At 35.2% G+C, this 14,863-nt stretch overlaps 1 protein-coding gene across 4 annotated transcripts in view; it reads left to right on the top strand.

The window, feature by feature from the left end:
- Window positions 1-14,863, top strand: part of Hectd2 (HECT domain E3 ubiquitin protein ligase 2) — a 62,374-nt gene that overhangs the window by 29,197 nt on the left and 18,314 nt on the right. For 3 of the 4 annotated variants that reach the window (XM_055614131.1, XM_055614132.1, XM_055614133.1), the window contains exons 3-11: window positions 1,852-1,990; window positions 2,444-2,546; window positions 2,984-3,073; window positions 4,041-4,105; window positions 7,500-7,545; window positions 9,284-9,393; window positions 10,931-11,079; window positions 11,618-11,741; window positions 14,028-14,127. In XM_055614131.1, coding sequence (XP_055470106.1) covers window positions 1,852-1,990; window positions 2,444-2,546; window positions 2,984-3,073; window positions 4,041-4,105; window positions 7,500-7,545; window positions 9,284-9,393; window positions 10,931-11,079; window positions 11,618-11,741; window positions 14,028-14,127 — 926 coding nt within the window. Of the gene's footprint in view, window positions 1-1,851; window positions 1,991-2,443; window positions 2,547-2,983; window positions 3,074-4,040; window positions 4,106-7,499; window positions 7,546-9,283; window positions 9,394-10,930; window positions 11,080-11,617; window positions 11,742-14,027; window positions 14,128-14,863 lie in introns of those variants that run through there. The other variant, XM_055614134.1, reaches the window with a different exon arrangement.

The following is a 14,863-nucleotide window of genomic DNA, read 5'->3' as shown; positions in this document are numbered from 1 at the left end:
CTGGTGCTTTTCCATTACTTAGGAAACTTAGGGTGTAACATTTGTAGTTGTGTATTAAAAGCAGAAACTCTTTGTATGCCAGTACTTCCTTGTCAGCAGCACATAGACCTAGGTCCCTTCTCTTGAACACACAATCTACATGACACTCTTGTTTATCTCTGAGCTACTGTTACTATATATGATGGCTATTCAGGAGCAGTCTTTATATAACCAACCAAAATGTCAGCTTTCATTTTGATTATTGCAGTTGTAGAAGACTACATATGCCATTTTCAACCAGAGTCAACCCATAAATAGTGAGATGGCAAAATGGTGCTAATAATCTCACACCCTTATGCATAACTATTACAACCTGCATGCGTTAATATACTACCAGCCCTCATCTCAGTTGTATTCTTTTTGCATTGGCTTCACGTGTTTTACTTAATGTTTCTAAGCAACCAACTAAAATTGGCAGCAGTTTATTAAAAGGAAGGAAAATTATTACTGTTTATCAATTTAGCATGGAGTGTTCTCAAGTATTGGCTGAATGAAATTTAAATGGCAGGTTTTCACAAGTGTATTTTTGCTTTTTTTTTTTTTTTTACTATATTACAGTATCCTTATATATTGCAGAGTTGCATATGTCAGAATGAAAATTTTCCTGTTCTGTTTATGATACCGACATAAGGTTTAATTAATCACCATAGTTATTGGTTTTCTCTTTTGAATTAAACTTTAATAAAAACCATCTGTGGCAAAAGGCAGAAAACCTATCTCTAGAAACAATGCCTTGATATTTAGGGACATAAGAGCAGCTGTGAGCTGTTATTTTTCTTCCCTTAATAGCTGAATGTCACATCCTGTAATTTGGCTTCCATTCACTGATATGAGCAATGGATTCAGCTCTTCTTTCAGACTTGGATTTCATTAATATGCATGTTAACATTCTGTAGTTCTCTTAAGTCAACCTACCTTTGGAACTGAAAATGGAACCTGCTGTTGGCCTCTGGTGCTACCTCACTGGACAGTCCTGGTCTTGGCATTACTGTTTGTCTTATATAAGACAAACCCACTCTTGGGCTCTGCCAAAATCAAGTTCTTTTACTAACTCAAATTTCACTGTTCTACCTCAGTATGGTATTAATAAAAGTGAGTGGGTATAAAAATGTACACTCAGACAAGCTTAGTTTATGAATAAGTTTGATTTATATTTGAATGAGTCTGTTTGTGTTTAATAGTGGGTGGTTATAGCCAGGTTGGGGAAAGTGTATGGGCAGGGATAGGAAAGGATAAGTCTAGTTGCTGGAGCCCACCAACAGAGACAAACAATTTCTGAGTGAGGATTGAAAGAAAATTTAAAAAACCAACACACTGCACATGGGATCTGTTCAAGAAGGCTTCCAGTAGAAACTAGGCACCAGTTTATTGCACAGTCCCTTTTTATAGTCAGAGCAAAGCACCTTGATACAAAGAAGGGGTTCACGAGAACTCAAACTTGTTAACCTTTCCACCACCTGTCTGTGTGATCCTCACACAAACAAAAGGAAGTGAACTTGACAAAAACATCCTGTCTATAATCCCTGTCTCCAGGTGAAAGCCAGGGTGAAAACATGTTGAGAACTCAATAACAAAGCATCCTGACCAAAAAAGCGGCTCTCCACACCTAGTGAAGAATGAGAAAAGCTGGAAGAGCCAAAAAGATTATTGTAACAAGACTGGAGTTTATTTCTTTTCTGCTAAAATATCCCTCCCTGCTAATAAAAGTTTCTAAACATAAGAAATCATTTCTGTTCATGTTGAATTACCCTGATATTTTCTAATTTGGAAAAGCTTTGATTCATTACATGGAATTTTCTTAACACTTCACAGTGAGAGACCTACCACCGGTTTGTCTTGATGTTAGACAAAAACAGCGCATGTCTATAGATGCATTATCATCTGAAGTGAAGGTCTCAGCCCTTCCAGAACCTACTCCTTCCAGCCAGCCCAAGACTGTAAAAGACTTTGCGTAAGTTCTAACTCACTCTTCTGTGTAGACTGATAGCATCTGCATGTCAGCGCTTTACATAGCTTAATGTCTTTGCCTGAAAAATTAACTGAACTTATGGAGTCTTATAAGATATTAGACAAAAGCAAAGATGCAAAGGACAAGATATCTCAAGTTGAAAATATAAGTAAATGTGTGAGTAATGGGTAGTGGCTATGTTGCAGCAAAAGAAAGCAAACACCAAGAGAATCTGAGTCAGAATTGGGTATGTGGGAGAAGTTGAAGCTGAACTAATATTTTAATGTAATTAAGAACTCTATGTTTATATGCTGGTTTTGTATCAATTACAACAGATTTATGTTGTTTTCAGTATTAAAATGATATGTTTAGCATGGCATTCATTTTTTTTAAAAGAAATGCTGTTTAAATGATGTTTCCACTTATGGTTAATATATGATTTTGTTTGATTTTTAGGGAAGAATTAGAAAAAGCTGAGTCAACAGGAAATTGGAAAACAGTACATGCTTTTTATATAACAGCATTTGATTCGTTCTCAGAATTAAATACTGCATTTAAGGTAATAAATAATACATAAAAGATACTTTTCATTCACTTATAATTTTAAATAAAAGATGAGACTCCATTTTATAGCCAGCATTGGTTTAAATAGTATATGCATTTGTATGTATGTATGTATGTATCAAATATGTATTGATTTGATAAATATTTGATAATATTGTATACATTTGATAAATATGTATCAAAATATTATTTTTGATTCAGTAAATATTGTATTTATTTCACTATTAATGTTTGATTTCTTTAATTTTTTAAAAAGTTATTAAAGCCATATGTTTTTATTTCCTATATGTCAATTTTTATTTTCAGTAATAGCCTTAATTTTTTTGGTAATCAGACAAGATTAGTTGAGAATATAAGAAAGTATAATTCAGATATTTTTAAGAATAATCCATGAAATATTAAATGTACATAATTCTTTAATTGAATTTGCAGAAAGATGCCACAGCCTCATTTAATACCATTGAGGACCCTGGGGTTAATGCTAATTTCGTGAATGCTGTATTTGATGCCTTACTTAATACTGTAAGTAATGTTTATGGATATATTTCAGGAGTATAATTCTCTGTCTTTTCTTCATTGCACAACTCTTTCATTTAAAAAAGGATTTATTTTAATATTTCATTTACTCTATGTTTGTGTGAATGCATGCTAATTATATAAGGTACCCACAGAAACAGAAGAGGAGACCTGGTCCCTGGAGCTGGAATTGCATACAGGTGGTTGTGAGCTTCCTGTATGGGTGCTAGGAACTGAATTCGGGTCTTCTGGAAGAAGAGAAAGTGCTTTTGACCACTGAACCGTCTCTCCAACTACTCCACTTCAAATGCAGCCACTTTGTAACATAATTATGCTAGAAAACTGACATAATTTTATGATCAATAGAATTGGAATTTTCAGAAAGTTAGGTCATCATTTTTCTAATTATCTGAGAATAAACAAAATATTTCTGTATATAATCTGTATTTAGAAAGACTTTGAAAAATCCTGTTTCACTTACTCAATGCAGTGACTTGAGTGATTCTCAGAAATTAGTTTTGAATCAGTCATAGGAAGTGCTCATTAGCACAGTCTCAGAATCAGTAGGTCTTTAGTAGAAATTAAGAAATTTCTTTAGCTTGTTACTGTGATTAATTATATACATTTATTTTCAGAGGTCAAACCATCCTTGAAAAGTTGGAATAAATCCTACATGACTATAATGTATAATTCTTTTTATATGTTTTGGGCTCAATCTGCTAATATTTTGTTGAGTGTTTTACATGTGTGCTTAAGAGAGCTATTGGTCTATCCCAGTGGTTCTCAACCCCCTAATACTGCTGCCCTTTAATCCAGGGCCTAATGTTCTGGTGACTGCCAACCATAAAATTGTTTTCATTGCTACTTCATAAGTCTGCTTGTAACTGTTCAGATTGATCTGTAAATAAAATTAACATCAAATCACGAAATATCCTAATAATTATTATATCTTATTATTTTCTTTTGCCTCCAGCCTCAAGATATTCAGAAGTCAGTATTGAAGGGAATCATTAACAGCCTGTTACAAGAATTTAAAGGGTAATTATAACTGGTATTTAATATGTATCAATTACTTGGATATGTGTTTCATGTATCTTTAATGTATGTGAGTATGGTTTACTCTTTGGAAGTATCTTATATGAGTTTTCTTAATGACATGGATCAGAAAGACATTATAGAATGCTTGAAACAAAGCTGTTTAGTGAACCTGATTTTATGTGGATGTCTTATGACTCATTTGGAGTTGAGTTTGGTGCAGGGTGATATGTATCTTTTTCCATTATTCTACATCCAGCTCTTCAATTTGACCAGCACCATTTTTTTTTTACCAGTGTATATTTCTGGCTTCTTTATCAAATATCAGGTGTCCATAGGTATGTGGGTTTATGCCTGGGTCTTCAATTAAATTCCTCTGATCAATGTCTGTTTTTATTACTTACTATAGCTTTGTATTATAACTTGAGATGAGAATGGAATGGTGAGAACTCCAATAGTTCTTTTATTGTTCAGGATTGTTTTAACTATACTGGTGTGTGTGTGTGTGTGTGTGTGTGTGTGTGTGTGTGTGTGTTTGTGTGTGTTTTCATATGAGGTGAAGAACTGTCCTTTCAAGATCTGTGAAGAATTGTATTGGAATTTTGATGGAGATTGCATTAAATCTACAGAATGATTTAATTTAAGATTTAATTAATCTACCAATCCATGAGCATGAGAGATCTTTCCATCTTCTAATATCTTCTTCAATTTGTTTCTTCAAAGACTTGAATTTTTTTATCATACATCATATCATATCTTTCACTTGCTTGGTTATATATATTACATCAAGGTATATTATTTGAGGCTCTTTGTGAAAGGTGTTGTTTCTGTGATTTCTTTTTCAGGCTGTCATTTGTGTATAGGAGGACTACTGATTTTTGTCTGTCAATTTTCTCTCCAGTTACTTTGCTGAAAGTGTTTATTAGCTGTAGGAGTTTTCTGGTGGATTTTCTTTTGATGAGTATGTAATGTCCTTCCCTATCTTTTCTTATTAGTTTTGGTCTGAAGTCTGTTTTGTTTGATATTAAAATGTGTACACTAACTTGTTTCTTAGGTCCATTTGCTTAGACTATCTTTTTTCAACTCTTTACCCTTAGGTAAGGTCTATCTTTGATGTCCAGGTGTGTTTCTTTGATGCAGCAAAAGGGTCTATCCTGTTTTTTCATCCGTTCTCTTAGTCTATCTTTTTATTGGGGGAATTGTGACCATTGACATTGAGAGATATCATTGATCAATGAATGTTGATTCCTATTATTTTGTTTTTGGTGGTGGTGATGGTGGGGGGTGTGTGTGGGGGTGTGTGTGTGTGTGTGTGTGTGTGTGTGTCCCTTCCTTTGATTTTGGTTGTCTGTGATTATTTATTCCCCATGTTTTCATGGTTGTAGTTAATTTTTGTAGGTTGGAATTTTCTTTTAGCACCCTCTGCAGGGCTGAATTTGTAGATAGGTACTATTTAAAATGTTTTCTTTTTAATGTAATATCTTATTTTCTCCATGTATGGTGATTTGAGAGTTTTTCTAGATATAGTAGTCTGGGCTGACACATGTGGTCTCTTAAAGTCTGTAGCACATCTGTCCAGGACCTTCTGGTTTTTAGAGTCTCCATTAGAAGGCAGGTGCGATTCTAATAGTTCTGCCTTGTATGTTACTTGTTCTTTTCCCCCTTCCATCTTTTAATATTCTTCCTTTTTCTGTACATTTCATGTTTTGATTATTATGTGCTAAGAGGACTTTATTTTCTGGTCCAATCTATTTGGTGTTCTATATCTTTCTTGTACTTTTATGGATATCTCCTTTATGTTAGGAAATTTTTCTTCTATTTTTTTAAACATTTTCTGGGCCTTTGAGCTGGGATTCTTTCCCTTTCTCTATTTCTATTATTCTTAGATTTAGTCTTTTCATAGTATCTAGATTTCCTGCAAGTTTTATATCAGAAGTGGCTTATATTTAACATTTTCTTTGACTGGTATATTCATTTCTGTCATATCTTCAGTGCTTGAGATTCTTTCTTCCATCTTTTATATCCTGTTGGTAAAGCTTGCCTCTGGATTCCTAAATTTTTTCATTTCCAGAATTCTCTCAGTTGGGATTTTCTTTTTTGATTCTATTTCCATTTTCAGACATTGAACAGTTTTATTCATTTCTTTCCACTATTTGTGTTTTTATAGATTTCATTAGGGGACCTAAATCCTTTCCTCACACACTTTGTGTTTCCCCAGATTTCTGTAAGGGATTTATTAATTCCCTCTTAAGGACCTCTATCATCTCCATATGAGGGGTTCTAAGGCCTGTTTGTTTGTTTGTTACTTGAGCTATGTGGAAATATTCAGGGCCTGCTGAAGTAGAAGAGTAGGGCTCCAGTGGAGACACACTGCCCTGGCTGTTATTGGTGGCATTTTTACATTGGCATCTAGGCATCTGGAATTGGGATGATTGTAGGTCTAGGTCAGTGGTTCTCAGTCTTCCTAATGCTTTGATCCCTCAAGATAGTTACTCATATTGTGGTGACCCCAAACCATAAAATTCTTTTTGTTGCTACTTCATAACTATTATTCTGATGCTATTATGACTCATAATGTCAATATGTGATATGCAGAATATCTGATATGCAACCCCATGGGGGTCATGACCCACAGGTTGAGAACAAGTACCACTGGCGTTGGTGCTGTTTCTGGATTTATCTTTGTTGAGTGTGTGTTTTGTTTCTTGGTTCCTGTTTCTTCTTCGGATTTTCAGAGTGTGGCTGCTGTGTGCTGCCTAGAGGAAATTTTCTGTGGACCTGTTTCTCTGGCCTGTTCCCTGCTGGTGGTAGAGGCTCAGAAAATGGCATGAGTTAGAGGAAGGAAGGTTGGAGAAGATTGTGATCAGTTGCAGGTGGGGCCAGAGAGGAAAGGGAGATGCAGCAGGTTTCCCACTACAGAGCTGGGGATGATTCTGGAGGGGTTGGATATGGAGGACGGGGAGGTGTGATCCACTGTCAACTGACTTGTTGCCAGCTTATAGGCATTTCTGTCGCTTCAGTTATGGACTGTAAGCAGAGGCACATTTTGTTTCTTTGATGCATAAATAAATATTAAGTAAAAATAATCCATGTTGAAACAAAATGTAAGTATTTTTAAACAGCTGGTTATAGACTTTTAAGGATTTTCATAGTTAGTCTGAAATTTACTTTAAAATGCTACAGCTTTCCCCTGTAACTTGCTCTTTAAGTGGTACTCAGAACCAGCCTACTATTTTCCCAGCATACTAGAGGCTTGTTTGTATCTCAATAAAAATAATGCATGTAAATTTAAATTCATTTTGGCTTCTCAGTTCTTACAAGCACATGTAATGGTCATGTTTTATTAGATAGTATGAAATTAAGCACTCATCTGTAAGCATTTATTTTTCTTTTTCAGCCCACGAACAAAAGATGATCTTAGAGCGTATTTTATCCTGTTACAGGTAAGTGAGAATTAGTGAATTCATGTCAGTATGCACATGCAAATTAAATGTTATCAGATAACTATTACTTGACAATAGGATTAATAATCTTTAGAATTATTGTTACTTATAATCCAAAGACTAACATTGTAACAAACACTCAGAAGCTAAATTATTTGAGGGGAGAAATTACAAGTGCATTCTTACCTTTCTTCCACAGTGTCTGGGAACAAATGGAATGGATGTTCTTCCCTCTCCCCTCAGACTGTTTCCTTTGAATTAACTGGGATAGGCTAGAGAATTTCTAGGTTTCTAATTTGTCTCTATTTTTCATTAGAATTATGATAGAAACAAAAAGATATTTGTTATAAAGCAAAACTACTTGCTTCCTCATGAGAGAGATATGGATTCAAAAATATAAAAACACATTGAGGTGTTAAGTAAAAGCAAATTTGTATTTTTAATTATTTTTGAAAAAATATATTATGTTAGTTAACACACTACATTTGTATCATTTTTTATAATTTACCAAGTTGCCCAGGTATATTAACTCATTTGAAGGTAAAAATATTAAGCTACAGTGTTCAGTTTACTATTATGATATTATCAGTATCATACGCAAATAAAAGAAATGTGGGAAGCAAAGAAACAACCAAAAAAAAAAAAAAAAAGATAAAGGAAACAAATGAGGAAAGCATCAAAAAGAAAAAAAAGGAGAGAAAAGCTATAAAATGATGCCATGAAGCTCAGCTCTGGAAGAAGACTGTTAGTCAGCTCTAGGTTCTGCTCACACCGCACCTTTCCCAGAGCTGTTCCTGGGTGGGTATGGGCGCCCTATTTCACTCCTGTCTGTCAGTTTTGAAAACAGTGTTTTTGTTTTATAAATCACAATTGGGCTGATTTTTTTTACTTATTTTTACTTTTTATTTGTGTGTCTATGTGAAAGCTATACATGAGCTATCTTCTACCCATGAAGAGTAATCAAATGCCCTGGAGCTAACTCCGCACACATTTGTGGGTGCCAGAACCAAACTCAGGTCCTCTGGAGGGGCAGCAGGTGCCCCAAACCACCCAGCCACCTCCAGCCGGCATCTGACTGTTTATAGCAGTGGCTTACAGAAATATCTGAAATGTCATAGAACTTCAGCCTTTGAAAGATAAATGTGGGTTGCTTAGTTTACAAGCATTCTTTCAGGCCTGTAACGTTTAAAAGTTGTCAGAGCACATGCTTATTCTTTGTGATGCAGGAAGCTCATTTCCCAGTGCAAACATTTTACAACTAGCATTTACCTGGTTTTTCTTTTGTTTTTTTTTGTTTGTTTTTTTTTTTTTAATCAAGAAAACACACATTTTGTTGCTATTTAATTGGACAATAGTGGTTGCCAACATTTATGAAAGATGCAACTAGGTGCTTTGTATATGTTTTCTTTTTTAAAACTCAAAACAACTCCTGAATAGATATTATTTCCATCTTACAGCTGAGGAAATTGAGAATTAAAGTTTTATAATGATGCTTAATGGGGCACACAGCTAATTTGTGATAGGACCAAGCCTCAGCTGCAGATCTGTCATAATTCCAAAACTTGTGCATTGTGCTGTATCAAAAGCCAGTCTCGCTTAAATAAATAACAAGTTGATTGTTTTTAAAGAACTGCACAAACTCAAATGTAGCTTCCTGAATTTGCTGCTTAAAACTCATTAAGCTTTGTGGTTTTCCTTGTTAACACAATTTAACAGTTATCTTTAATATCTTTTTCAGAATCCTCAATTTAATAGCACATCTACATATGTCATCTATGCTCATTTGCTACGACAGATAGCTACCTTAGTGGAAGCTGACCATCATTTCCTAGTTCACTGGCTTAAAACGTAAACAAGAACTTTTATAGTCTCTCAGTTTTACATGTAATATTATTAATTTTATGATAGACTTTTGTAAACCTTTACAATATTTGAATGTTTTGAAGATTTTTTAGGAATGATGTTTATACTTTGAAATGCTTCAAAAGCCAGTTATAAAATGTATACTTTAGCAATACATAAAAGAAACATAAAAATCTATTTTTAATCTGAGTAGCTATATTTTTGTGAAAATTGTTGAAAATCCACCACTTGCAGTTTTATATAGCACATTTCTGTTTTTTATACATCTCAAATGAATTTGCTCAGCTATTGTTTTATTGTGTATCTTTTAATTTCCTCTGTTATTAGCATGTCTTAATATATATATGACTTGCCTTATTAAAAATACCAGATTACAAAAGCACATTACTTCTTCCCCTCAGGACTATCTTTACAATTAAGTGACAATTCTCAATGATGGTAAAAAACTAAAAGGGCAAAATATTTTCAGAATAAAATTTAAGTACTGTCAGTTCTCATTATTCGCACTAGCTGTGCTGACAAGAGTCCCCAACAGTCCTGATGAACCAGCATACCTCACTGAGTCTTTGTGCAGGGGCCTTACTAGGAGCCTCTGATCACAGTCCTGTCGGCTCAGCAAGCATCCACTTTAGAACTGCTTGGATTTGATGCTTTACTCCATGTAAGTGGACTGGCTGAATTGAGATCACGGCGGTCACACCATAAGCCATGCCAGTATAGCTATAGCACACATTTTCTTTGTACAACACACCACATCCTTCTTGTTCATTGTACAGCATCACATTCTTCTTCTTCTTCATTGGATCCAACCAGCACTTAATTATTAAGTGCTTATTTAGGATTTTTAGTTTTGCTTTTGGTTTTTGAGACAGGCTGAACTCGTACCTCAGTCGGGCCTGGAACTTACCGTGTATCCCAATGGACCTTTAACTCAGAACCCTCCCGTCTCAGCCTCCCAGTTACAGGGATTACAGGTGTGCACTGCGTGCCTGCTGGAGGGCCATTGTGAAATAACGGAATCACTCCAAAAGCATAAACGTACGAAAACGTGTTATTAGACTGTAGAAAGGCCCTGTAGAAAGGCAGTGTGGGACGAAACAAACGTTAAAACACTGCCTTGCTGACTCTCATTCATGCACGCAGGACAACTCAGGGCTCCCAGCATTGTTTTATGTCCACAGATAGGGCCACGAAAGCACAGTGCTGACCTGCGGAGTAAGGAATACATTTTAGCATGCAGGTTGGTGTTCCAGAGCAGCATCTGTGAATAGTGAAACTGACCAAATACTGAAAGCCTTAAAAATTATATTGGTGACACTATCGTAATTCTGGTGTTTACTTTTTATTTGAGAAACAGTATTCATGGTAGGATTTTATGTCTTCTGTTGTCAGCTTAGTAAGTGTAGTTTAAATAAAAATAGTCTATTTTATGTTTATTGGATGTAGTTTGAGCTCTGACAAATATATTGACAAAATAAGAAATGAAAAATTTTGATTGGAATTATCTCAAAATCTATACTAGATTATCCCAGAAGAAATTCAAGCAACTGGTAGAGAGATTGTTGCAGTTTGTTTCCTTACGCCTGTTTCCAGCAAAACCTGAAGAATTCCCTCCTCTAACGAAGTGTACCTGGTGGATTCCATCAGCCTCTAAAGTTCTGGCTTTGCTTAGTAGGTTTTGATTATTCCCTTACTTTTCTCTTGATAACTAGAGACATCCCCCAGGGATCTCTGAGTACTAGAGAGTTGGCCATAACTGTTAAACCATTATTTTGAAGGGAAAAAAAAAGTCGTTTTATTTTGTTTATGAATTTTATAATACATAAATTTTTTGAATGATAAGTGTTTTATAAAGCTGGGGAAAGCTTTGTAGTACCGTAGTCTTAAGTGTGTGTGATTTGCTAAGTATAAATTCTTGATAGAACATGAGCTCCACTAACTACTGAGGAATCTTACATGAGACAACACTGGTGGAAAATGATGAGTAGACGACGGTCTGCACCCCCTTAAATATTTTTATGATCCTCATCACATTTTTTTAAAACTAAGAAATAGTTGCAAAATGGCCTTTTCATTGGAACTGCAGTTATTTTAAACCAGAGTTTAAGTGAAGGACAGCCAGTAGTAGATACTAAAATAATGTGTTTATTATTAAAGTGAATCATGTACATGCTGGGAAAGAGCACTATATGAGACTTTATCTTCACAGATACTGCCAACAATTTGGTTCATCCTCCCCTTATTCCTTACACTGATTTCTATAATTCTACCTTGGATCACATTAATCTCATGGAAGAGTATCATACTTGGCAGAGCTTTGGAAATTCTCACAGGTATGTTCAATAGCTCATCTAATTATTTACCTAACAAAATGCAATTTAAAATAATTACTGGATTTTAAATTTGTATAAATAATGTGTATATAATTTCTTTATATATAAGCATGTATCATTTAAATATGTAGCTTTAAATGTCATTGTGTCTATCAAGAGGTTTTACTTTTGCTACATTTTTAAGTTTATGCATATGTTAAGTTTTGTTTTAATTAATAGCATCATTTGAAGAACAGTGAGGTTCTTCCCTAGGTATAAGGTTTCTTAGAGCTTACTTAGTATTCTATGTGCTGTCATCACACCACAAGGGGCAACTTTTTTTTTCTCTAAAGGATTAGAAAATATTTTCAGTTCTGTGAATAATTCATATTGCTGTTTTAGCATAAAAATCATTAGACAATACATAAACGAATGACTGAATGTTCCAAATTTCTTTATTTACAAAAAGTGGTAATAAGCTATCTTGTCTTGGAGACTATAGTGTACCAGTACTTTATCTAATTCATTGATCACACACATATGGCTACTTAATACACATTTGTTCCTCTCCCCTAATACGCATCAAAAAGTGATTGTGAATTGTTCATAGAAAAGGGAATTGATATTTCAGAGAAAAGAGCTTCACAATTTATTCAGTGTAACAGATTTTCAAAATGCTTGGCAAAATTCTTTAATGTATTATAGTGTATAATGTACTATACTTTTTATCCACATTTCTACTTTGGATTAAATTATCAAGTCTATCCCAAACATAATTTGTTTCCCACACATGAATTATCCAGGAGATGTCTTTTTTTCTTCTGGAGACGGGGAGATGTAAATACAGATATAAATAACCCAGAGAGCCCAGGTAAACACATGGATTGGTTAAACTTTCAAGGGATTCTGCCAGAATTGACCTAAAATGATCAAATCCCAGTGCACACACGAACAATCAAAATTGAAAACAGTGTCTTCTAAAGACTGTAGTAGTCAGCCTGAGAAATACTTTCCTGGTAGAGCTTCTTTGACAAAGATACTCACCTTCCCATTTTAATGTAAGTGGAGTCGTCAAGCAGCTAAGAGTTTGACCACTTCGTTGTCAACTTTTCCTATGAGCTTGTTCCAGCACTTACACCAGCAGTGCACGCCATAGAGGCTGCCACTGATCACTGGCAGGCAATGTAATCTGAAACTGCATTTGGGCCAAAGGGCGAGCCTCTACTGACCCTGGGGTGTTTATCTGGGTACTTGATGCACATAGCATTTTTATGTATTTTTTATGAAACCAAAATGGCAAAGGTTGAGAAGCACTGTTTTAAAGTGTATAATGAAACCAACATATATTCTCTTAAGCTTGTTGCATTTTCTTTTATTTCCAAACTTTTAGTTAGTTTTACTGACTCGTTACGTACTAGTAGTGAACAAGCGATATTGTCAGCTCTGAACCAGAGTAACGGCTGTCTAATGCTCAGTACACAGGGCTGCCTCTTCTTTCACATAGTGTCTGCTTTGCAGCAAGTGGCCACAGATATCCCACTGACTGTCTTCAGATGGAGTACACTAAAACTGATGGATTTGTTGCAGTTACGTCCACGGAGATATACCCACCCAAGCTGCAGCCACTTGTGATGGGAGTCTCAACTCTCCAAGTGTCAGTGCTGCTGTCTGCATTCTTGCCATATGCATTCATGTCTATGTAGTTTGTGGCTTTCACATACAGTATAAGACTTAGCTCTGATCTAGGAGACAGTTATTTCCATACACTTTGATAACAATGTTATCTCTTTATAAGTACATATGCTTTGTATTTTTCATTTTTCTATTTTTATTATAATATTCTCAAACTTAAGACTGCTTTTTGTATGCTTTAGTTATCACTATGTTTCTCCATTTCTGATGCTCACACATAAGAAATCATCCTTGAATGATAAATTGTATATTCATTTGAACATGTAAATATTCTGTCCTGTTTCTCACCATCAACACTTTTGCCTCCTGGTCCTACTGTTAGCCATGTTTTCATAGGTGAAAATGGAAATGATTTGTGTAAACGATGTAAGTGACCAGCACATATTTAGAAAATTAGCTGTGGTTTCCTAAAGCGTTTAAGACATTGCACTTCTAGGAATAATACATTTTTTTCATAGTTTTGTGGAAATGAAATCATGCACATAAAATCTTTTGTGAATGGTAAAACACCATACAAAAGTAATGTTTTATATTGCAAAGAGGGTACCTTAGATTCCCTTGGTGTAATTTTGCTAAAAATGCACCATTTTGCTTTTTCTGTTTTCACTTATTTAGCAGGTTTTCCTTCTGTCAGTACCCATTCGTTATTTCTATAGCTGCAAAAAAAATCATTATTCAAAGAGACTCAGAACAACAGATGATAAGCATCGCAAGGGTAAGCCAGCTATGAAACATATTTATGCTGCCTGTAATCAATATAGTAAATAATGAATAAGTGAAATGTCTTGTGGATTGTTTTAGTGTAATCAGAAAATGTTAAAAATATAGTCCATGTTATTACCCCCACAGGGTAACCCTGTTCACAATATGGGAGATAGAACAGCCCGTATCTAGTCAGCTTCGCAGTATATTATAAATGCAGCAGAAATGCTTCTGATAGACCCAGTTTTGAGGAGCTTGTTGGACTTCTCTTTGTGTAAAGCTCCTGTTCTAGGACGCTGGAGAAGTAGCACTGAACACCATTGTGAGACCAGGGGGCCATAATACAAATCACACTCATGCTACGACATTCCCTGGAGTTCATGAAAATCAGAAACAACCAAGACAGTAGATGATGTAACACTAAGCATGTGTCTTAGAGAACTAAGAAATTTGCTCAAAGAAAGTTTCTCAGTTTACCATGTTTCTCAGAACATGGTAAAGGCACAGAAAGTAGGGAAGACTTTAGGAAAATTGTGGAGCAAGGTGAAGCTTTCCCCTGGGCGTCAGTTCTGCCTGCCACTGCTGAAAAGAGCACAGGAGGCAAGAGCTGACACTGCTCTTCTGCACACTTGCTCATCTTGGGCTCCTCCCAGGTCACATCATGTTCAGTTTTAAAGTGAAAAAGAAGCATGGCTGTAGCCTTCTTAAGACAGAAAGAACAGCAGAGTAGACAGAGTATTCCCATGTCT

This window comes from Psammomys obesus, unplaced genomic scaffold (assembly GCF_907164565.1).
Source record: "Psammomys obesus unplaced genomic scaffold, mPsaObe1.curated_primary_1811, whole genome shotgun sequence".
NCBI classification, from domain to species: domain Eukaryota; kingdom Metazoa; phylum Chordata; class Mammalia; order Rodentia; family Muridae; genus Psammomys; species Psammomys obesus.
This window is presented reverse-complemented; position numbering and strand designations above follow the sequence as displayed.